The 25,537-nt window shown below is 42.8% G+C and overlaps 1 protein-coding gene across 6 annotated transcripts; it reads left to right on the top strand.

Moving 5' to 3' along the window:
• The first annotated feature begins 128 nt into the window (after positions 1-128).
• On the top strand, positions 129-25,396 carry LOC116921188. 6 transcript variants are annotated; one of them, XM_045172371.1, is made up of 32 exons: positions 129-289; positions 379-1,688; positions 2,019-3,120; positions 4,209-4,385; positions 5,932-6,193; positions 6,730-6,768; positions 7,058-7,229; positions 9,005-9,106; positions 9,181-9,288; positions 9,346-9,946; positions 10,254-10,640; positions 13,395-13,716; positions 14,322-14,530; positions 14,696-15,330; positions 15,409-15,969; positions 16,048-16,150; positions 16,220-16,304; positions 16,401-17,232; positions 17,326-17,522; positions 17,597-17,762; positions 17,892-18,118; positions 18,192-18,630; positions 18,708-19,335; positions 23,042-23,145; positions 23,289-23,373; positions 23,456-23,581; positions 23,640-23,748; positions 23,820-24,013; positions 24,076-24,374; positions 24,444-24,561; positions 24,632-24,751; positions 24,822-25,396. In XM_045172371.1, exons 3-32 carry the CDS (start codon positions 2,487-2,489, stop codon positions 24,920-24,922), a joined length of 8,142 nt encoding a protein of 2,713 aa, XP_045028306.1. In that variant the 5' UTR covers positions 129-289; positions 379-1,688; positions 2,019-2,486; the 3' UTR covers positions 24,923-25,396. The 6 variants fall into 6 exon arrangements, with proteins under 6 accessions (XP_045028306.1, XP_045028307.1, XP_045028305.1 ...); XM_045172372.1 differs by having other exon boundaries at positions 129-1,688; positions 23,060-23,145; XM_045172370.1 differs by having other exon boundaries at positions 129-1,688.
• The last annotated feature ends 141 nt before the right edge of the window (positions 25,397-25,537 follow it).

The following is a 25,537-nucleotide window of genomic DNA, read 5'->3' as shown; positions in this document are numbered from 1 at the left end:
AACTGTTTGGCTTAATTCAAATGTTAATGTCAGCATAGTTTTCTTTCTCCAACGCCTTCTTGAATAGCATAAGTTCTCAGGTACGTATTTATCTGGCACATTTCCTAAAAATGCGGCTGGAAAATGTCTGAATTGATCTATACGGTTGATTTTCATACTCGGACGGCTCTATCCCGTGTGTTCGAATAGAATACACCAGAGCCCAGCAAAGATGGGAACAGATGGTCCTAGTTCTGAAGTTGTGGCTGAGGGAATGTCTAGCGGATCACTGTATACACAATCCTGTACGGTATGACGATGAATCTGGGGCTTCCCTTTTGTAGTCCAGTGTCGCGCTTCTATCGCTATAATCACCTACTTATCACTTCTTTCTTACAGCCTTTACAGCACCAGACAACACGTACCACAACTGACCCGAATTTTTCAAAGACTAGGATCTTTCATCCCTCTTTGAAAAGAAAAAAATGTAAATCCTCTTCAGATATTTTCTCTCTCTCATTTTTAAAGCCGAAACGATTTCCGCGCTTTTTCCACATCGTGTTCTCAACATTGGGACACTTGAGGTTATCAAAGTAATGGCCACGTCTGAGTTGACGCTTTCTGTCACATTACAGCAAGTCGTTAACCTGTTAAAAGGCTAGAAAACCACATTTTGTTTTGTTTTTTTTTCTTTCTTTATTTGCCCCCTTTTATTTTGTAGACGCCAATTTCATTGGTCGCTAAAAGCGGCCACTACACACACACACGTAAAGTCTATGTGTGTTCAATCAGCCATTTGCAGCGATCGCGATGATTAACCTTCGTAGCCAGTCGCCTTTTCTTTTTTTAGCGTCGAGACATAACGCAACCAAACGGCGTCACAGTCTCCCAGCAATCGAAGTAAAAATGGGCTATAATACATATCGACTCGGCTGGGCTTCTCTTCAATAGTTGGCTGTGTTGGGTCGACGTCAGACAGGCGGTTATTCTCCTGCTGCGAGAAGGGGAGGGAAGGAAAATTTCAACATCGAAAACAAGTTGCGCGCATAGCGCAATTCACTACCCCCCCATCCATTCTTTCTGGTTCTCTCGCTTTTTCTTCTTCTTCTTTGCGTGTGTTGTATAGTAACGATTTATCGATCAGCTGTGTGGGACCCCCGTTGCCTGGGCTGTGTCTTCCCCCTCCGGAAAGAGTGAAAAAAAAAAAAAATTCGGAGCACTCCCCTCCTCCCACTTTCCTCGTCTGTGCGTCAGGATTGCTTGCGCAAGCGCCCATTGATCCTTCCAACTTTTTTGGTGGTGTCTTGTCTGCGTTGGTCCCATAGATGGAGGAGAACCTAGCGGCGCTGCGGCAGCGATCCGTTCAGTTCGCCACTACACGGTCCGCGCCCGGCCACCCTTTTATTTCCTAGTCGTTTTATACTTGGTCCGTCTGTAGCTTGTAACAGAAAAAAAGTTTTAGTTTTTCACGTAGATTATCTTAGAATTTTGCGCGAAAAACGTTTCAAATTTGACATTTTTCGTTGGTCAATTTTTTCGGAATTCTCTCCTCGTCGTATCGTTTGATAGTGTTAGATTGTAAGTGACTTGTGTTGCTTGCCGTGCAAAGTCAAAAGTGCCCGTTTGTTTCTGAAATTGGTGCTTTTGCTAATCATCGCGGGAACCGGCATCGATTCGTGTGTTCCAACATGCCTACCTAAATCAGCCCGGTACGTATTCTTCCTTATTTCATAACACGTTTAAGGCCAAATTAGATGTTTATTTACTATTTTCTTTCCCTAATATAAACAGAGTGAATATCAAGTCTGTTTATTATTTATTTTGATTTTTTTTGTTGTTGTTTTAAATAAAACAGTTTTTGTTTTGTTTGTCTGGCTCCGTTCTGATTCCCCGTATTGTTAACTGCCTCTCCGCTAAAAGAGGGGTGAATCCTGCGATCGATGAGGGTTCCCTCCCCATTTTTCCTCCCTACGATTCACGTATACTGTACATGTGAAGATATGACTAAACTCATCAGTTATTGTTTTCTATTTGGACAGGACGAGTGGCGACACCTATACCTCCTTTTACCATCCGAAATAAAATAGGGAGACAAAATTCTGCAGAACACATCTGGACATCTTAGCTGAAAGAAGCCGGAAGCTCGTGGAGGGTGTTGGAACGTGAATCACTTGCCCTCGGATACCATTGGTAGAAATAAAAAGAGGAAACTGTTGGAAGAAAAAGAAAGAAAAAAAAACAAAACAAGTGACCGGAACATGTCGCCGGCGCTGGTAATCACCATGGCAACGACGCCTTCAACACAAAATGAAACTGTTTGTGCAGCCAGATAATTGGCACAAGTGCCGCTACCGGCGCAGTTGTAGCACTCGATAGCAAAGGCGGCGATCTCACTTTCTCTGTGACTGTGTGTTGGTGGTGGTGGTCTCATCCGCTGGATCACGTTCAATCTTAATGTGCGTGATCCATCACTAGGAAAAAAAAAACAAAAGAAAAACAGCTTCGCCATGCTGAACTTTGCCAGCAAAATGATCAACAACCTCATCGGGGTGCCGGGCGAAGATGGACAGCCCGGAAGTAACCCGCAACAACAATCGCAGCAGTCCATGGGCATGAGAAATCCGCAGATGGGCGGACCGCAGCAACAGCGACCCACGTTCCAGGGCCCTGGACCGCAAGGTCAGCGGCCAGGATTCCCTGGACAACAAGGACAGCAGAGACCACCAGGACCGCATCCCGGCGGAGTAGGGCCAGGTTTCACGGGTCCAAGACCTCCCGGCCCTGGAGGTCGTCCGCCTGGACCTGGAATGGGTCCTGGAGGTCCCGGTGGTCCTGGAATGGGTCCTGGAGGTCCCGGTGGTCCTGGAATGGGTCCTGGAGGTCCCGGTGGCCCTGGAATGGGTCCAGGAGGCCCCGGTGGTCCTGGAATGGGTCCTCAGCGTTTCGGTGGACCTGGTCCACGAGGAAATGGACCACGAGGCCCTCCAGGCAGCGGTCCTAGAATGATGATGCAAGGACCTGGTGGTCCTCAACAACCGCGAGGTCCTCCAGGAATGGGAGGCCCACGAAGTGGTGGTCCTATGGGTCCCGGCGGTAATGGCCCAGGCAGATTCTACCCGCCTAATCGACCCCCCGGCCAAGGTAAAACGCAATTAGCCAAATAATTGTATTGGGCTTTATTCTTGTGTCAACACAAAGTGATTGAGATATGCAGTGCTGAACGGGGCATAATGGATGCGTGGATGAAATTGTCAAAGGCAAGCGGACGGAGATAGACAAAGTGCTCTCTGTTCTCCCCCGCGCCCCATCTCCCCTTTCTTTCTAGCTGTCCTGGGCTTGAAGGCGATAAAAGGGGTCGACGTTGTCAACGAAGTTATCCTCTTTTGTGCATCTCTCCTTCGCTTAAAAGTGCAAATGGATTTCGGCGTATTACAAGTCAGCCATTTTTGCGTTTGCCCCGTTTTTTTCCCCCACGTTCGTGTAGACATTAGTTAAGAGAAAACGGGGATCGTTCTAATTAATGCCAGACAGACGTAGCAACGTCAGTTCCATTTACGTAATGCATAGGATACGCCCACCCGCTTTCCATTTCGTTCCCCTCCTCACAAACGTTGAATTTATTTCTCTATCCGCCTAAGCTTCATCTTCATCATGCCCGGCTATTGTTTTTCGGCTCTTGTCACAATGATATGCCTTTTCCATTATATACATGACACTGTCTCGCGTATGAAATTTGATCCGTCAGATGTACGTCACTCTATGCAAATTTAAATGATTTTTGTTTTTCCCTCAGAAATTCTCCTGAATGGAAAAAAAAAGAGAGAGATAGAAAATAGGAACAAAACAAACATTATCCTAGAAGAAGAGAACACGCCGTTGGAATGGTAGGGAATATCCCAACTGTCAGTCCAGTAGAAATAAATCAAGTGTAAACAAAAGCAGACGAATCCAGAATCCCAAAATGGTGGCGGGGGGAGAAACAACTTTGGAAAAAGTTCCATATGCTACGAACGTGTGCGTAGTAAAGACTGGGGACTGGGGAAGAAAAGAAACAAGTTTCTATCTCTGTCTCTCAAATCCGGATTAAATGCAGGAAAAAAGAATGAAAGTAAAAGAAGACGGAACGAAAGAGATTCGTCTTCGTTGACTGCTGAATCGATTTCTAATTGATTTTGGTTCTTCATCATTTTGATTTATTGTCTTTTCTTCTTTTCTTTTTATCTATTTAGGACCGGCTGGACCCCAGGGACAGCTACGGGGTCCCTACCCTGGCAGCAGTCCTCCAGGACAACAGATGAGGGGTCCCATGATGGCCAACAATGCCGCCGGCCAGCAAGCCAGACCGCCTTTTTTTGGTACTGGCGGGCCGGCCCCTAACCAAGGACCTGGCATACGCGGACCAGCGGGTATGCAACATGTTTACTTAAATATAATTTATTCGTTTTTTTTCTTTACAATTAGATTGTGAGTATTTTGATTGCGTGATGTTTAAACGTTAAAGGGATAAAGAAAATTTAAAAAAAAAATACAGGGGGCAAGTAAAAAAGAATGGACATAAAAAAAAATCCTTCCGGCCGGATTTGTTTTCCCCTCACCATCTACATATATATGCACCCAGTTCCTTTTTTTTCCCCCTGACTTCTCTGTGTTTGAGCTTCTATTGATCCAGTACTGCCACACGCACAGATCGTCCACACAGAGTATACTAAAGAGAATAAGCGACGTCGGGAAAGAGAAACGAGAGAAATAGGAGAGAGAGAGAGAGAGAGAGAATAATAATAATAATGTGTAATAGACTTGGAGGCTGGTAATGGCACCACAGACATCCAGTGAAAGATTGAAAACCAAGCCCCTCTATATAATTTACCTCTCTGATAATCTTTCTTTGTGTGTGTGTGTGTGTGTCTAAGGATCCCCATCTATTTTTAAATTATTTTTGCTGGGTTAATTTCGTTCCAGCTATCCAAAATGAACCATCAAGTTGGAAATCCCATTCGTATCCAGCGATAAAAAACAAAGCTTGATGCTCTTCGAACCATTCACAGATCAAATCGATTTTCCTGCGTTGATATAGTGACACCTATATCTAATCAAACGCAAATGTTCGTTCGTTTAATGATTTCTTTTTTCTTTTGTAATAGTCAATCCTTATGATTTTTTTAAAAGTCTTTATTGATCCTATGACGATGATGGACAACCGTCCAGGGCTCTACGTATATTTTATGGGCATAATAATAAAAAGATGGCGTTTGCGTTTGACTCTTGTCAATGCAAGGCGAAGCCTCTCCTCATACCCGTTTGTTTAGTAGCCGAGAAAAAGGGGGGACAGAATGGGTCTTTTTATTATCAAGAGCCGTTGGTCCATTTCTTGGCCAGCCATTTCCGTCCGTCGTTTTTTTGCTCTCTTGAGAATAAAAGCCCAGAACGCGAAATCCAATCTGCACTTGACCACACACACACACACAACCGAGGGTCGCCTTTGACTAAATCTCGTGTCCATCTATCGAATAGAATTCGTATTGATTAGTGCATTCGGGGTCACATGTAGAAAATGTTGGCGGCCATTATTCTTAGTCTGGCTGAATCACTGTTGAGCGAATAGGATTTATAAAAGAAAAACACCTCGTGGCTGATGTTTCACTGACGACTTGAATTTCTTTTGCGTTAGTGATACGTTTGTTACTGTTTTCCAAGCGAATCAGTCGTTCTCTTGGCACGAACGTTGTACGAAGGGCATTTGTCAAGTGCTGTAAGAATCTCACATGAAAAGTGACTGGGTGTTGTTGTCACAAAAGTGTATTGAGTTTTCGTTTCATCTTTTTCTACGTGTCAACACGCCCCCCACGATTTCAACAGCGAACCATGTGAAGTTCTTTCTCCAAAAAAAAAAAAAAAAAAGAAAAGAAAAGGAATTGGAATGATTATTTTTGTTCGAACATTCAATTGTTTCAGGCACGACAACACGTCCAGGGTTATTTCAACAAGGGCAGCAACAGCATCAAATGATGCCGGGCCAACAGTCGATGATTGGTGGTTCATCGATGCAGCAGACCTCGGTCAATAACACTGGCGTCCCAGGAGGAGTCCTTCCCGATGTGGACATGAGCCATTTAAGTGAAGAGGAAAGGATGTTGATCGAAAGCGTCATGGCCAAGGCACAGATGGAAGAGCTCGAGCTGGAGCAAAGCGTCGTCAAACCTCCAACCAATTCAAGGTATTCTTTGCCCCCTTTCACAATAATATGTAATATCAATAAAAATAAGAAAACAGGACAGAACTTTTCCAATCCTTTGAGAGAAGTTCACCGATGTTTTCTCGATTCTCGCCAACGAGACGAAAGTTTTGTTCCTGTAGGTCACGTAAATCAACGCGAAAAGAGAATGGGATAGAAACAAGTGGCCAGGCAATTCTTGGCACCAGTTTCTGATTATTACACGGTGCTTTTGCAACGCTCAGAGGATCATTTCTGTAGTACACTGAAAATAGGGGGAGAGGGCATCCGTACTCGGCTGGATCAATAAAACGTTCCGACAGTTCAAAGTCGCTTTTTTTTTTTTTTAATGGAATGGAACGATTCTTTGTTACAAACAAGATGCATACAATCCCATTACGTAGCTTTTGCTTCCCGAATTTTCTTAGAAAAATTCGTGTCAAAGCAAAGAATGAGTTCTGTTTATCTTCCATGTTTTACATGTCATCACTTGTTCCCATTCAAATTACTTATGAAAAATTGTTTGTTTATTTCCACAGGGTGATGAAAGGACAACTAGCCCGTCAAATATCTCAACCGTAAGTTGTCATCGAATTCATTAAACAAAGTGGTGCATGTCACCTGCATGAATCCATATGCAAATCATCCCATGAAAACCCAAATTTGTTTTATTCCAAATTTTATTGCTAGTGGAATAATAGCTTTTCTATTCTCCCGAATAGAGACGTTAACGTAAATCTAATCAACTGTTGTGGCTGTGGTCTTTTCACCGCCAGACATGTTTGACTCTGACGTGTCGATAATGTATTTCTTTTTTCTTCCTCGTTTCCTATCTATGTTGTCTATCTTGTTGGCGGATGCGTGCAGGGATCCTTTGGAACGAGAGAACGAGCTACGCTATTCGATCGATCCATCGAGTAACAATAGCACAAGCAACGGCATCAATCGGAGAACGTCCATGTCTGTCACGGACATGTCCAACTTGGCGGCCATCAACAACCAACAACAGAGGCTTTGTAGCGTCTGTTGTCGTCGAGACGTGAGTTTTTCACCATCATTAAAAGTAGAAATCCCACCCCACCCCCTTTTTTTTTCAAGATTGTTTTATTTCGAAACATGTCGTGACGTCAGTAAGGCAAATAACATTTTTGGTTTTTGCTTTCACGTTGTGGGCGCAGCAAACAGTTGGGTCATAGACAGGGATGGTTCAGGATCGATTTTTTTTCTTGTTTTCTGGCTAATAAATCAGGTTACGATCTTTCGGTCGAGCATATAGCAGATGCCACTTTGATGGCACGCATTTGGTCGGCTTGTGTTTCCCCATCTGGATAAGTGTGTGCGTGCACCAACAGTTTATTTCCCTGCTACGTCTTTCACCCTTTCGATGACGTCAGCCGAATCTTAAACGAACGAGTGGGGAAAAAACAAAAAATCTTGACAACTCGCGCAGTTTTACTAATTCAACCATATCGTTCATCTATGTCTATAATCGATCCTTGATTTTTTTTTTTTTTTCCCCTTTCTGGGTTCGTTTTTGCAGTCTGACGACAATCTTTTCTCGCCTTTTCTGGTCATCACACAAAAGAGAGATAATGAAAAGCCATCGATCATATCCTTCTTTTCATTCTCTTTCTACACTACCAAGCCGAGTGTAGTAAAAAAGGGCTCTAGATGTCACATATCTCAGTTGACAAGATGGCCGGGGAAAGGAGATGTTGCCTCTCACTTAATTCTCTTTTATGATGATTATTTTTTTATATAATGTTTCTCCGTGTCCGAAATAGATATTTTAAAAAAATCTTAGGGAAATGCGGAGAAATTCAAAACCGTTTCCCCTCTTTTCTTGAAACGCTTGGTGATAAGAGACACGAGGAAGAGGGGGGGGGGGAAACGGACGTGATGTGCGTGACGAAGTCTTGTTTTCCGTCTCTACAGACAGATATGTCACAATACGAAACGCGTTCAAACAAGAAAGTTGTTGGTAGTTTTGATGCGCAAAGTTGCGCATTTAGAAAGTCCCTTTTTTTTTTCTTCTCCCCGTTCGACCAACAGGGGAAACATAAAATGGCTATTATTTTTCATAGAGAGACAGTTGAGATATATATCTCCATGTCGTTGTCCAGTGTCTAGAGGCAAAGCAAGCCGGATCAATACTTGCACAGTTGCGGGACTCCATTTTTTTGTTGTTTTCTTTTATTCAGAAAATATGAAATTCTAATCGCCGTCTAGAAAGAAGTTACAACTCAGACTTTTTTTGACAGGAAATATTGAATTTTTTTGGAACAGGCCAACTTTGTCGTTAGAGATTGAGATGGATGCGCATTCGACATTACGATTTCAGAAAAGTATAAAATTGTTTTTAAATATTAAATTGCGCAGTACATTTTTTTTTTTTTTAAGCGCAAATTTGTTAGTAATGGACTTCCGGAAAAATGGGTTTCGGTTATGAACACAACTAGAAAATGTCAGGCGGACTGTAATGCGAGCCCCACCGTCTGGCCAAAGTTTTTCTTGGTCTTTGTTGTCTGTGACCGTCTCGGATGACTCGGAACGCCATGAAGGATGAAATAAAAAAATAAAATGGATATCTGAGCTGCCACCACCATCTTACACACAAATTTCCGGCAATGTTCCGCTGCAATCAAATAGGCCAAAATCCATCAAGATTAACGACATCAAAATTGAAAAACTTAAGAGTTTCCCGCCTTTTGTATTTTTAATGCCTAAAGTACACACCATTAGATTTTCTTTTCAAATAACAAATAGCACTTAACGTCCATTTTTTTTTTTTTTCGTTTTCTTTGCGGATAATAGATTAGCGGACGAGACGGACCGCCCGGCCAGGCTTGTGCAGAGTGCCGTACAGTCGTGTGCACCACTTGCGGTGGATACGCTGGTTCCTCTTATGACAATAAGGTGAGTTTTTCTTTTTTCTTTTTAAGGTTAAAATCAATTTAGAAAGATCAAAAATTCTTTTAACAAAATGGTAGGTTTCTTTTCCCGATCAGAACACTGTATGGTTGTGCCGGACATGTCTGGATCGACGCCAAAATCTCAACTGGTCCCAGCAACCTGGCATGATCAATCAACAATCAACCGTATGTTAATTACATTTTAAAAAATCAATAAATGAAAGATAAAGAGAATTTTCTTAGACGATGAAATCTTCGATGATGAACGACGCCAGTGGTCACCTGATGGGCTCTGCGGGACGCCAACAACAACAGCAGCAGACGATGCGTGAGTATAATCTGACGTCGCCGTCTGATATGGCGGACGTTGCGACTCGTTCCGCCTCTTCCTTAATTACCCCGACCACTTCCTCGCCCGTTACCTATCACCCGACCGCACCCCCCTTGGCTAATTCACCCGTGTCGTTGGCTTTGAACCACCATTCGTCATCGCCGGCGGTCACACCGTCAGCCACCCAATCGGCCAGTTCGCCCAAATCCGATAGTCGTCAAGAATGCGTACCGGATGTCAATAACCAATCGGATTCGTGGTTTAAATCCGTCTATCATCGAGAAGACGATGAGGGAGAAGACGAAGAAGAGGAGGAAGAAGAAGAAGAAGAAGAAATGAAAAGGAAAAATGTATTGACAAGGTCGCCAGGTGAAGATGGCGGCCATCATTTGATTAGCCCAGTGTCTTATACCAGTCACCGGCCGTTCGTCGACGATAGTCATAGATTGCGCTATCAAGATATCGAGGACGATGAGATGCACAGTAACGGAAGCGAAGAGAACAATCATCAAGGTAAGTCTACGACGTTTAAACTCTTGCGAGTGTTCCTCTCTTCTTCTAGTTTTTGGAATTTCGCGCCAAAGAGTTTCAGGCCAGGGACTTTTGAGTCTCTCATCACGAATCTCGAAACTCCGTCGAGCCAATTTTTTTTTTTTTCAATTTAATTTTGGGGATGGATGTCTTTTCAATCAGTCAGCATAAGTTAACGATTTGGAATTGCTTTGGGCGGTCCAAGATTTGATTTTGATTTTGAGCCTCCCGTTGTGAGGAAGAAACGATAATGGATGAGTATTGACACATACACGCGCACACACAAAAGGCAAAGATGCGGATGACAGTGACAACGATTCGCTGCTGGAAGAATTGGCAACGGTGGCCGTCAAAGAAGGTTCCGATAGCGATGAGAACCTCAGCGACGTGGAAGAATTAAATCACTGTAAAGACGATGCGGCCATGATGGCTGGCAATTACACGGCGGCCGATGCGGAAGAAGCGGATTCGTCTTCCGCTTCTTCCCCTCGCTCCGCCACCACGTCGCCCTCGTCCGGTTCACCGCCCACCGCCAACATAACGGCCGCGCTCCAGCACGTCTACGAGCACAACCCGGGCGAGGTCTACCCCATCGCCGAGGAGGAAGAGGAGGCGGCTTCGCCAACCGCTTCCGACGGAGTCACCAGCCTCAGATGCAGAGCTCGTTTGAATTCAGGTTAGACGATTCGAATTCCGCGCCTTCAATCCCCCGCCCCCCTCCTACCGTAAAAAAAAAAAAAATTAAATTTGCAGGTCAAAAATCTTTTTAGATTAAAACACGATGCCCTCCTTTTGGTATATTCTACTTGAAACTATAACGTCTCTCTCTCTTTGCTCTTTATTCCGCCTTCTTTTTTATCGCATCCACGGGAATTCTTCTGTCTTTGATTCCTGATTTTTATTTCTTTTTTCTTTTCAAATTTTATTTTTGGCGCTTTTTTTTATTTTTTTATTTGTGGCAATGCACGATGAGTACTCTAAGCACGTTGAATTTTTCGTCCCTTCCGCACGATCGGCCATTTTTTTTTTTTCGTTGCTTCAACCTCCTGACGTTGTCGTCGTTAAATTTGTCAATTGGCATTTTCATCTTTCAGTCGACTGAAAATGTCTCTGTCAGCGCCCCACTTCTTTTTTATTTTATTTTATTTTTATAGCGTCGAATTTACACTCGACACAGGACATCCATTCCGGATGTCAGAACAAGACGGTGCGCAAGCCCGGGGCAGATCGTTGTCCTAATTAAACTGATGTTGACTTTGATCTTTTTTTTTTAAAAGGAAAATGATTTTTTTTTTCTTTTAAACGGGGATATAAAAGAAAAAAAAAACATCCGGATGTCCTTAAGGCAAAAGGATCGTTTAAAATGACGACATTTGTTTTTATTTGTAATTCCCGCGTTCAACGCAAAAAAACAAAACAATCTTCGATGATGCGAACATGTCAGACAGATCGGTAGTTGCTCGTTTGCCACTCTTGACCGAATTCTTCCAACATTAATTCCGCTGGATCTTTCCGCTTTTTTGTGCCCCCTCATTCATCCGCCTTCCGCACTTCTTTTCGACGTTCGCTTTTGTTTTGTTTTTTTTTTCTTTCTGAACCCCAATGTCTGTGTTGTCGTTTGGTACTTTTCGTTTCCCACATCTCCCCACGTCACACGCTTAATTGATTTAAAGATGATGGATGCACATCCAGCCGACATCATTACGAATTTATCGACGGCGATTCGTTTCTGGATCTTAATAATGCATCATCTTCATTTAGTCCACTGTTTCTCTTTGATTGGTTTTCATCACACCCACTTTTCTTTTACGTGTTTCTCCCTTTTGATTTTTTCTAGCTTTCTTGTTTTTCATGTGCTTCCAAAAAATATCAAAAAAACAAAAACAAAAGAAATTGATCATCTGCTACAACGATATATATCTCTTCAACCTTTATGATCACAATCCACTTGTATTATACAAGACAATTACTACCGTATTTATATCTTCGATAATCCAATTGTGATGCACTTGTTTTCCCCTAAATCACGTACACCGTTTCTGATGATGGCCACATGGCAGTCCTTTTTACACACACACAAACAGAGAGGATATCTGCGTCGACCAGGTCTTTCATTTTGCATCTCATTCTATTTGGAAAGGAGGATATAAAATTCAAAGAATTTTTAATTTTCAATCCTGAAACAAGACGAAAGAGACGTGGTGAAAAAAAAAAAAGCGCATCTACGACAGCCACTAACCCCTCCCCCTAAATTTCTATTCTCTTTTTTAAAAAAATTCTTCTTTCCACTTTCAACGTCTTTGAAACAAAATTCGTTATATCACATAAGTTTAAAAAAAGAAAAAGACAATTTAAATTCAATGTTTTCAAAAAATATGCCACTCAACTCGTTGGCTCTTTCATTTTTGTTTTTGTTTTTTCTTTATTATTTTTTTTTTGATGGATCTCAATTGGAAGCACATCACGTCTAGCCGAATTTAATTCAGTTATTTTATTATTATTATTAAATTTAAAAAAAAATGAAACACGATCTCCGGTTTACTAATGACCAACATTATCTTTAATAGAGGCTTTTTCTTCAACGATTTTCAGTTGTAGATTAATCGCTAATTTTTGCATTTTTTTTTTTTTTTTATTTTATTTTCGTACTTAATTTTCCCGTTTCATTCCCGGCTTGTTTATTAACTAGTCGAAAACTGGTAAATTCTGATTTCAACATCCCCAGCATGATGCCTATTTAGATGATTATCAACAGTCGATTTTCTTCTTGTTTCTTTGCCAATTTGCATATCAATTTTTTGTTTCTCGTTGGCCAAATATTGCAGCATATTCTATGTGTAAAAACGAAACTTTCTAATCATTTAGCTTTAATCGATGGTGAAGCACTTAGAAATGATTTGTTTTTTGTTTTGTTTTATTTAAAAAAAGGGAACCATTTCCTTTTTTTTTTCGATCTTCCAGCCAAAAAAAAACACAAAAAACAAAATTTAAGGGCTTGGCCTACCAGCAGGTAAGACGATGACTGAACAATCTTGACTTATTTTTCATTTTTAAATGATTCAAATCCTATTCATTTAAATTTACGACTGGACCCTATATCGTTCAGATTTATGCTCTCGATTTCCGGCTGTGCGCTCACGTCCCAACGTCTTGAGAAAGGATTGAAAACAAGAGAGAAACGCATTCCATTTGTTTTGTTTTGTTTTTGAAAGGAGGAGGAACAATAATTCAAACCCTGCGTCGACACGAATATCACTCTACTTCAATTCACTTTCCACCTTATTTCACAGCCCCCCCCCTCACCTTCGCCAACCTGTTCCTACCATTTCATAGTGTTGCTATGCTCCGCGTGTCTGATGTTTACAGCCTTCGATTCGTTCATGAAAACCCATTTTAAAAGCGCGTCAATTTGAATGTGTGTGAATAATAGGATCGGGAATCGAAGGATCTGCCGTGGGCATGTTCAACGATCAAATGACGACAGCCAACGCCCAGATGAGGATCGGCTCACCGACCAATCCGCTTTACAATCGATCTGCCGCCTCTTCGTCCGTCGCTGCCAATCAAACGATTACGTCGATAGCTGGCGGTTTACGCGGGGTCGATCCATCGACGACGTCGTCCTCATTACCTTCGTCCAATTCCGCATCGAATTTGATGAGCCATTTTGGATCGTCGGCCATCCGATTCCGATCAGCCAACCAGCCGAGCGACGTTGCCACTACATCGACCAACAGTTTTAAAGACGAAAGGTTAGTTCAAAAACGCTTGATGATCGACCGATGCATGTGGGTGCTACTACACACTTTTTTCTTTTGTCGTCTGCTCCAGTAAGTGCGACACACAGGTCGATAATATCCCCACTAGTAGTGGAGGCTTCCATACAACAAAAATAAAAAGGGTGGGGCTCTCGGGGTGGTACAGGGGGGGGGGGAGAGTCTTATGTGGACATGCCCCGTTCCCCCCTTCAGTCTTCAACTTCTTCTTCTACAGGAAGAAGAAGAAGCTCAGTATTGATCTTCCATCCGTTTGCGGTCGTCGCTTTGCTGCGACTCTCTCGGAACGCGGGCTTAGTTTTTTTTTCTTTTTCTTTCTAAACTGGGAAGCAGATCGATAATCTACGTCCTGTGTCGCCTTAATTTTTTGTTTCTTTCCTTTTTCTACATGTATCGATATTGACTGAAAAGAACGGGGAGTTATAGTCGAGTGCTTCTTCGAACACGAGGTCACCCCCCACCCACGAAAAAAGAACATTTGATTTTGTTGTTGGCTTCTTTCCCTTCGGTTTTCCATTTCGTGACGGATTGTTGTATGGTTTGGATGTCTTTGCAATATGTGATCACGTCATGTTTCGCAGGATGCCTACATCGCCTCCGGCTACCGGCATGATGGCCGCAACAGCCAGTGGCAATCACCTCGTGCAGCAACACCAGCAGATCCAACAGCAGCAGTACAACAATGAAATGCTGCACGATCCGTCGATTCATCAACAACAACAACAACAATCGGGTGGCAAACCGGCCGGTACCATCACCGGCATGTTGGCCGATTTCAGCCGAGCTTTAGGTAACTTCGAAACATCTTTGAAAAGAAAATGGCCGACCATCTATTTTTTATTTATCGTCTGCTAGTGGTGTTTTTTTTTTATCGTCTGCTAGTGTCGTTTGTTTTGAAATTTTTAACGACGTGTTTAACTGCCAAGATGATCGTAACGGTGTTGTTATTGACCAGGTTTGGGAAGCAATGCCACCAGATCTTCTGACCAGGCATTTGGCCAGTTGAACGATAGCAATCACCAATTGCAGCAGCAGAATGCGGCCAAAATGAACGCGACACAAAGTCAGCAGCAATTGCAGATGCAACAGCAAATGATTCAATCTGGAATGAATCCACAACAACAACAACAACAAGGACAAGGGCAAAATATTTATTTCTCAGCCGATGGCTCTGGTAATGTTATGGTCAATCAAAGCGTCAATCCTTTCACGGGCCAACAACAACTACAAGGCCAGCAACAAACGATGCAATCGCTGCAAACACAAGCCGGCCTCCCTGGCCAGCAATTGCAGACGAGCAGTTACAATGCGGTTTTCGCCAATAACGCTCTATCGCAAATGGATCAGCAACAGCAAATGGTTCTACAACAGCAGCATCAACAACTTCAATTGCAACAGCAACTTGGCCAGCATGTCGGCAATAATGCAATAATGGCGAATGAAAACGCAGCCGGCCCGTTATTCCAACAGAATAAACAGTTGACCCAAATCAATTCCATATCATCGAACCCCGTACAACAGCAGCAACAACAAGCTTACGGTCTAGTGAGCACGACTGCCACTAACAATTACGTCCAGCAAGTGGCCCAGGTCAGTTGAGTATAAGAATCTCATTTTTTTTTTTTCTCCACCCTCATCGATTCTGAATTCTCTTGTTTACATCAATAGCAATTTGAGCAGAGTGGAGTGGCTGCTGTTATTGCATCTCAACAACCTATAAATCAGCTGACTGGCATGGAACAACATAATCTATTCGCCAATCAGCCACAATCGTCTGCTTTCCAAATGCCTGGGGCGATTCCGACTGTCGGAATGGACCAGCAACTTCACAGGCCGCTAGCCCAGCAGCAGACGGCACTCGTTCAACAACAACAACAGTTGTTGGCGAGTAACCCGCAAAGTCACATGATGAACGATCCAGCCAATCGAATGGCCATGTTCAATCAACAGACGCAGCAACTTCAATCGACGACGGCGGCTCTTGCGGCCGGACAAGCGCAGCAACAACAACAATCGATCCAGCAGCAGCAAATGATGCAGCAGGCTGCAGTGCAGCTCCAGCAGCAGCAATCCATCATCCAGCAACAACAGCAACAGCTTTTAATGATGAACAACACGACCAATCAGGACTTCATGCAAATGCAGCATCAAGCCCAGCATTCCAAGAAAATGCGGAAGCTCGGAACGGCCCAGAATGCCGCACTGGAGCTGCAACAACAACAATTTATGGTCAATGCATTTTTTAAAAGTTCAAATTGTTTGAATTGCATCATCTTCTAAATTTCGCCGTTGTTTGGTGTGACGCAGGCTGCCAACAAGATGACTCCGCAGGCAATCCGGAAGAACATGCTAGCCCAGCAACAACAACAACAAGCTCCATCAGCTTCTCTGCTGCACCAATCTTCTATAGGTTCGTTGATGCCCGGCCCCTCTTTCTAAATTCTATTGAAAACGAATTCTGTCCCATTTCCTCCCTCAGTTCCGGATCCGAATAAGATGAGCCACGGGATGGCAGACCTTTACGGAAGTAGTTCCACGCTGAGATCCGCCGATTTACTGCACAAGTCAGTTCAAATAATTCCCCATTTTTTTTGTTTTTTGTTTTTTTTTGTTTTGTTTTACCCCCCATCCCCGTTCCTAATCGATGATGACTTCCACAGGAGCAGAATCCGTTTGATCGATGGGCGTCCGTACAGTCCAACCGGATCGCCAGAAATCGATATGTTGGGTATGCGGCCAGGACCGGCTGCTCATTCGTTCATGATCGGCGGTAGTGGCGGAACGCCGATTACAACGCCTATGGGCACACCGGCTGGAACACCTCGAGGAGGAGCCCACAGCCGAGACAGTCGTGATCTCCTGGCCTGCGACTCACCCGACACGCTCAGCGAAACCGATTCGCAGGCCTCACTCCGCCTCCGACGCAAACTGCCATTACTTCCACCCGACCAGGAAGCCGCCCTCCTCCCATCCGTTCAGAAGAAGAAGATGGAGCTGGCAAAGACTCAACAACAGCAACAGCAGCAGTTAGTCAGCGTCCAGGAGCGCATCAAGGCCTACAGCAATTTGCGCCAGGGATCGCTGACGGAGGCCAACGCGTCCAGCACAGCCGATCGCGGCTACGGTGGCGCCACGTCTTTCAGCGGATTGACGCGCCCCACATCCGAGACTAATCTACGGCAATTAGCGTACGGCGAATCGATGGCCTCGTCGCTAGCCGCCCGGCCAGGCTCGGCTTTGGGTCTTTTACAGGGTTCCAGTATCGTCAACGCCAACGGATTGCGATCGACGCTGAACACCAATTTGACGGGGAATGTGGGCGCTGTTGCCCGATCCAATCCGTCCATCAGCGTCAAATCCGAGGACCAGACCCTACGCGAAAGTCTCGCCGCTATCCTTCCGCCGGATTTGCGGCACTTGGTCGGAGCGCCCAGCACGAGCCTAGTGACTACATCATCGACAACCAACGACTCGACCACCATCCTCAGCGTTGTAATATTTTTTAATTGATTTATTAAATTTTTTTTTTGAATTAAATGGAACAATTGACATTTTCAAAACAAAAATCGGCATTTTTCGCCATAGGGTGGATACCGCACGGCCGCCCTAGAAGACTTGCGCGGATCACCGCTGACTCGACGGCGAGCTTTGGAGGAGGAGCTGCACAGGCTGACTGAAGATCGGGCCCGTCTCAGAAACCAAACGGACAAGGACCGCGAACGAGAGCTCAGAATCCGCCGTGAATTGGAAAAATTTGCTGCCCTCAGAGACCCCATGAAAAGGTAAAAATAATTTGGACATACAATCAATTGATTTATTGATTTATTTTATGCTTAAATTAAAATACTCTGATTAGATTCGATACTCAGAGACGGCCGGGTAGCGCCGCCGCCGGTTTAATTGGAGCTCAATCATCCGGATCCAGTGTGTCCTCGCGCCTTCGCAAGAGCCGAGGTCATCGACGACAGTTATCCGATCCTAGAGTGTCTTCACTTATGAGAGAACGGGAAGAATCATCTGATGTAAGAGCATAGCACATTTTTTGACAATGTCTTTTACGCAAAACAAAACAAAAGAAAACCCTATTTACTTTGTGTGTGTGTGTGTGCGTGTGTGTGTGTTGTGTGTGTGTGTGTTTGGAACGTTGACAGAGATACTCGACGGCCAGGTCTCAATCGATGAGCCGGGCTAAAGCTTACGAATACGAGTCGATGGAAGAACTGAACAGCAGCATGGCTGGTGTTGGCATGAGCAATAAATCCGATTGGGACCGCCACCGATCGATTCCGACTTCTTATTCCGGCAGTGCCCTCAACCGTCTGCTAACCGAAGACGATGATTTCCTTTCACGTAAATACTCTGCTTCAAATAGCCGCAGGTATGCACATAACAATTCAGCTGATCTTATCATTTAATCCGCCATTTTGTTTCCTTCCGTCTTCGTTTACCAGGAGCCATGCCAGGAGATCCAGCGATGGAGGAATGACGATGACCGATTATCTGATGGATCCTTCGTCCTTGGTCGGGTTGGGTGGATCGTCTCACCATCAGAGCCAGTCGAGATCTCGTTACGCCAACGATCCGCGCATGTTGACTCGAGGGCTCAGCTACGACATTGCCGATCGCGCTGGAATAATGCTCGGGGCCGGACATCACGGCAATTCGGCCCATTCCAAGTCGATCCTGCTGTCTCGCAAGCCTCGCTCTTGGCATCCGTCGCCTTACGGCAGTGACGAAGAGTTCCTCGACGCCGAAGACGACATCCTGACGCGCGAGGCTAAGAAACAGCGCATCAAAGCGGAGATCGCCAGACGAAGGCAACAGATCGAACAGAATTCGCGGCTCCACGACGAACTCCTTCGCCTGTCTCGTTTACGTGAATGCGGCGATGTGAGTATCGCTCATCATTTGCATAGCTTACATAGCTTTACAGAGATTTATGTATAGATATACGTATCTTGGTGTAGGTGAGCGGCTATCAGACGAATCACGGACTGTCCGGCGGAAATGGTTCGGGAGGACAGTACGGCGGTGGGAGTAGTAGCGGCAATGCCGCCCGGCTAGCGGCTGCCGCTAGCAATTCTTCCGTGTTGAGATCGATCAACGACATCTTGCGGGAAGATCGCGAATTTATTCATCGATCCCGCAGCAGTTCGAGCGGCGGCCACTTGTACCAGCCGGACTACGCTGGTGGAAGTCACCATCACGTTTCTCCGACACGCCGGCCGTACCACATGTCATCGGTCCAGCATCAGTATGGATCTCATTCGAGAGGGGCCAGTCCCGCCCGTGGCGCTGTCAATTATTCGGGCGTCCCGACGGAAGAAGAGCGCAGCATGGAACGATTGGCGTCCACCTTCCGAACCGAGGACTACACGAGCAGCCTGTACGAGCGGCTGCACGATTTCTCTCCGCTGGCTAGCGATCCCGAACTCGGCGGAGGTGTAGGCGACATGATGATGTACAACACGGGCTCCGGTCCGACAGCCATGCCCTTGTTGCCGGATATGCCCAGCCGGTCGCGTAAGTTGCTGGAGGATTTGGCCTACGCCAGCGCCAGCAACGATGCGCCCACCATGCACATTCAGTCACGAGGCAAGTACGGAGGAGGCGGAGGAGGAGCAGCCGGGGCACATCAGCACAGTACCTCGCGCTATTTATCGCCGCGCTGATTTCAAATTTTTTTTTTTTTTTTTTTCATCCCTAAAAGAAAAAATTTTTCTCATTCGAAAAAAAAAAAAAAAAAGAATTGAGCGCGGCTTTTCTTTTTTTTTTTTTTTGTTTTGTTTAAGCAAAAACAAAATGGCCATCATCATCTTCACCTTCCCGCAAAACCTCTATACATCAAACAAAAAAAAAAAAATTTTTTGGGGGTGGGGGAGGGTTTATTTCTCCAGTAGTTTTCCGTCATGGAACTAAATCTCCGGCGTGCCACCAACACAGCGTTTTTTTTATTTAATTTCTTTATTTTTCTTTTATTTTTTTTTCTTTTGTCATTAAAAAAGTAATAATAATAAATCAATAACACAACAGGAAATTCTATGGGCGGGAAGTTTAAAATTAGCGTGAGAATTATTTCGATCTCGCTAGCACAAAAGAAAACGAATTTAATTAAAACTGAAAATGATTTTTTTTTTTAAATCTATATTCCGATTCACTTGAAATTATCGCGTGAATCAAAGACAACAACAAAGGGATTTAATTGGATGGCCATTGTCAGCCAGTTATAGGAATGAATTTATTTTTATTTATTTATTTTTTTTTTTTTTTTTTTCCCCGAATTCTTCATTTGCATATCTTAACAAAATTCCCCTTTGGATGATGACGCGTCTCGACCGAGCAATTTGAAACGTGTGTCTGGTTTTTGTGTCCCGGTAGTTTTGATTTTCTTTGAAATTGTTAGTGACAGCAAGCCTTTTAATCAATTCCCTTCACGCGTCACTAAGTAAATGATTATTATTATCCAATCAACTTCTTCCAATTAAATTTTTTTTTTTTTTTAGTTTGTGATCTGGCAACGCTTTTTCTTGTTTTCCACAAATCCCTCCCGACATCTTCTGTCGCAGACTCTTCCTTTCTCTTCACTATCTGTCTCTTGTTATTCATTTTTAATTTCTCATCTCTTTCTTTGTGTCTTGATTGATTCGCTCTTAATTTCTATTCCTTTCGTAGTTTTCTTCTTTTTATAAAAAAAAATTTTATTAAATAAAATCCCCTCCGCAGGCACAAAAAAAAAAAAAAGAACAATCCCCCTCCCCCATTCCCCAAACAAAAACGAATTAAAGATTTTAAAATGAATTCATTTGACGAAATTCCAGTAGATTATTTTCCTTATCGGTAGTTTTTGTTTGTTTATTTGTTTATTCTTTGGTGTATGTTTGTGTGTGTTGGTATAAAAAAAAAATTTGTTTTTATTCATTCGTCGTGTTGATGAAAGCATCGTAGTTACGTCATGCCCTGCCCCGATATCGTCGCATCATATCCCCCCCATAGCAAATCACGAAGGAATCCCTTTCAAGTCATTGAACTTTAATTGAATGAGAGATATTTGATCGTATTTAAAATGATTCTTTTTAAAAATTATATCTCTCTGGGACATTTTGCTGCACACACACACACACATTCATTCCATCATTTTCTTTCCCAATCCCCGTTGTTTCATTATTGATCATAATGGGACATTCTTAGTTATTTGATTGCATTTTTAATCATTTGATTTGGATGGCATCACTCCTTTCACGCGTTCACACTTGCAAGGAACAATTTTTTGTATTTTTTTTTTATTGATGGAAATGATGGGTACATTGAAGTAGTTTGGCCATGTGCACCCCGTTTCACTAATATCGTGACCCCCCATCCTCGTGCCCTTTCCCTTGACTCCCTCCCTTTCGTCTTTTCAAAATGAAAGGTAAAGCAGCAGCTCTTTTTTTTTTTCTTTATAATTTTTAATTTCTTTACACAAATCTCTTTTTCCTTTTTTTTTTTCGATTCCTGGTGCCTTATGAACCCACCCGATATTTCGAATTCTAACTCATCTTTAATTCTATAACCTAATCGTCGGCGCCCTAATGCAATATCTCTCTTTTTCAATTGCGACTGATTCGAAATTCTTTTATCCTTTTTGCATTGACCCTTGATTGATCATTGATTTGAAATTAATTTTTAGCTAGATTTTGTACGACAATATTTCGAGAAACGGGAATTTTTCATGATTTCCCCGTTTTCTTCTTCTCGCCAGTTTTCCCCGTGTCTCCTCGTCTCAATAGCGGCGCACTTTGAAATTAGAGAAAAGATGAAACAAAATTTTTCTTTAAAAAAAAAAAAAAGGGTTGATTGAAAAGAGAACATTTTTTTTTTTTGCATGACCCTCTTATTTTATTATCCCACCTCCATTGTGTTATTTATTTGTTTAAATTGGATTACGAACGCTCGCCGCGTGCATAATGTTGTTGCTGGTGGTTGGTTGCTGAACGCTCGGATTTCGTTCCATTTGACGGGGGAGCATTGAGAGATGTGTTTATTGTTGTTCCAGAGGGTATTTTTTATTTTATTTATTTATCTTACCATCAAATGTTTTTTCTTTTTTTTTTTTTTTTTTAATTCTACTCTTTCTCTCTCTGCCAGCGCTTATCTTTTTTTTGCTTGTTAATAATTAAAGTTGTGTGGGTCTTTTTCTTACCCGACAATTCGAGGAATTATTAGCTAGGCAAATGAGAGAGAAAGGGAAAAAATTTTGTTTGTTTTTGTTGTTTTTATTTCCAAATTGGGAGGGATACATTTCCAGACAGACCACACATACGCAATATATCGTTATATATATATATGTGTTAATTGCCTCACTCCTATCTCCCTTGAAATCAAAGGCATCAAAAATTCCCTCGCCCTCCACCCCAAATTCAAATTCAAATTTAAAAAAAAAAAAAGAAGAAACAAATCGTGTGTCAAATGTCAAATTTTTTTGGGGCTGCTGCTGTTGCATATTTGGATTTTTCTTTGATTATTATTATTATTATTTATTTAATTTTTTTTTTCATAACAAAAATTTTCCTTGTCTCCCTCCCTGCCATCACCGATACCCGTTCCCTACACTTTTTTTTTTCTCTCTCTCTCTCTCTCTCTTACTCTCTCTCTCTCTATTCTCTCGATTCATTGCATGTAATTCTCATCAATGTTGGCTGGCTAATTACACGTTTTTTCGGGCCTTCGTCGCGCAAAAAAAAAAATAAAGAAAAAGAGGAACATTTACATACAATCCTTTCGCTCTCTTTTTAATCTTTATCTAGACTATCTTCTATCTTTCTCTTCCTATATATATATATATACATCACTAAATGTATTTAATTTGAACGACTTAACCGAATCGTTTGTTTGTGTACATCTTAAATTAATTATGGAACAACATTCAATGTCAATTATTTCTCTTTTTATTTTATTTTTTTTCCTATCGAGTTGTTGTTGTTGTTGTTTTGTCGTTGATTGTTCGTATACCAAAAACGTAAAAAAAAAAAAAAAAAAAATCGAATTAAAAAAAAAACACCATTTAAATCCACAAGTACAGGGCCGAGACAGAAAGCCAGAAAAAAATGATTGCGGCGCGGTGTTTTGCATACACTTCGTCAGCGTTTTCGATTGCTCCGGCGAGTAGAAACGTCATCTACCAATTGTTTTCTCTTTTTATTTGATTTATTTTGGATTTTTCGATTAATTTGTTTCATTTTCTTTTAATATTTCCAACATTTTTAATGTTGGCTTCTGTTGGGACAGTAGAAAAAAAAATATTTGACATGTTTCAATTCATCAGGATTTGATTATTCACCAGAGTGTGATGGTGGTGATCCTTGCTATTCGGATCCGGAGGAAAACAACCGCAATCGAGGCCGTCGTTCGTCTTATTATTCATCCGAGGTATAGACCCATTCCAAATTTCCTTTTTTTGTTTTATTTGCATTTTATTCATTTGAGAATTGTATTATCCGGAGCATTTGAATAACAATAATTAGAATTTAGGAGTTGAATATGCCAAATCAATTTCTTTTTTTAAATGTTAGCACAAAGGACCGGGGAAAAGACGCTATCCATTTCCCACCAAAAGAATCTTATTGACGTGCGACGCGAAATCCAGCGCCACTACAGGTAAATCGGAATTGTTTCCACCTGAATTGATACGCTTGTAATTCTAATTTTGCTATTTGAATGTCTCGGAATGATTGTCAAGACAACGGGTTGGGAATGCGAGTGGTCGGTGGATTGGAGATCCCGGGCAGACACGGTGAGATCGGAGCTTTCGTCACAGAGATCTCACCTGGTGGTGTTGTAGACACTCACGGTGAAGTCCAAGAAGGTAAAACAATTTTCAAATGAACAACACGGATTTCAAGTTTCCAATTTGATTGTCGTAGGTGATCAGGTGCTGGAGTGGAACGGTATTCAATTGAAAAGCAAATCGTTCGAAGAAGTTCAGAGTATCATCTCCTCCACTCGCGGCGAAGTGGAGATTGTTATTTGCGGGTAACTCAAACTTACATTTCCCCCGATCGATTCAATTGCATTGACTGTCTTTATTTTTCACGTACGTCCAGGGAAAAAGCAAGCGCACAATACGATGGAGCTAGAACTGCACAATCTGCTAGGACTATGAACGTGAGCGGCCGAGAAGAAGTGGACATGAACGGTAACAGCAGTCGCCATCACATGTCAGGTGAACTCAGTACGGCTTCACCAACTGAGGTCATTCCTCCTCAGCGACCTGGACCTCAACAGCCAGTCGTCAAAGGTGCGTTGCAGCATTTCGAATCAACTACCGTTTAATTGAAACAAAAAAAAATTTATTGGCAGGAATCATTCGCAATAAAGTCCCGAAACCGGAAGAATGCTTGGAGGATCCTGAAGTGCGCAAGCGCAAATGGACATTGCCGTTGGGACAAGTTCAGGTCCTGTCTTGCTACGACAGTCGAGCTCATATCCTTTACGTGACAATCATCCGGGCTCGAAAACTGCAAACTCGACGTCCCAATGGCGATGCCCGACCCGATCCACTTGTTCGCTGCGTACTTCTGCCCGGCCGCAAAGTGGAGAACGAGCGACGGACGCGCTACTTGAGTCTTACCAGCGATCCAGAGTGGCATCAAACTATGGTGTGTTTTGCCGCAGACACTCAAGTGTTGAACCTTTTATTTTTCAAAACAATTCCTTTGATTTGATAGGTTTATCCGGCTGTGCCACCCAGCGATTTGCCTAAACGTCAGTTGGAAGTGACTGTTTGGCATCATCAATGCGATGGCCGTCTCGAATTCCTCGGCGAATTCCTTCTCGATCTTGCAAGTATATTGACAAATGAAATTCGTGTGTTTGTAGTTTTGCGTTGGGTGATTCTATTGGAAAATGATTGCAGATCCAGGTACCATTGACGAACAGCCGCACTGGTATCCGCTGCAGGACAATTCCGGTGGATTGGCCAGTCTACCAATGGCTCCGGATCACGGAAACGAGTACAGCAATGGCAAACCTGCAGGTGATTATGAAAGTATCGATAAAAACTGAATCAAAAACAAGATTTTAAACATCCCTGTTCCGTCTCTTAGGATCGCAGCAAAGGAGTAGTATGGCAAGAGCAAGCATGTCTTCCGGCCTAATGGATTCGTCGTCTTCCGGATGTCATGGAGCGGCCTGTGCCATTCTTTAAAATGTTTTAAATACGATCATCATCGAGATCTTTCCACTTAATCGTTGTTAATCTTTGTTTGTTGGAGACTTTCATCGTCTTGTCGTTACGTGTCTCATGTACACCCCGCGCGATGTGTATCATATCATTTCAGTCAACGAAGCATATCTGTTTGGCGTCGGCATCCATTCTCAACACATGCAATCAACTTCGTCAATCCCTCTATATATATATATGCTCAATATCTTTATTGCTATATATTGCTGTATTGCGTTATTCTTCTTCTCCGTATCTTTGTGGATGGATTTTTCTGTCTGTGATGTTCTGTGTTCCCCATTCACCGATTCCATAAAATGCACTCTTGTGTACATACAAAAACGGGCGGCCTCCTTAGTTGTTGGTATCTTTGTTCTTCTCTAAAATGTTTCCTTTTTGTATAATGTTTGAGCCCATATGTGGAAAGCAGCGGTGTTAATACACTAGCTGAAGCTGTTAGATTTATTCTTGATTCCCTCTTAAAACTCGACTGTAAATAGATAAAGAAGTAGAAAAAGAGCTGGGTCATGCCTCGATGATCGGCTGCGGTTGCCACCTATCAATAACCTAGGCCATCATATACTGGAAAACAATATTGTT

Source organism: Daphnia magna, linkage group LG4, assembly GCF_020631705.1.
Source record: "Daphnia magna isolate NIES linkage group LG4, ASM2063170v1.1, whole genome shotgun sequence".
NCBI lineage: Eukaryota > Metazoa > Arthropoda > Branchiopoda > Diplostraca > Daphniidae > Daphnia > Daphnia magna.
The sequence above is the reverse complement of the archived record's forward strand: the minus strand, read 5'-3'. Positions and strand labels throughout refer to the sequence as shown.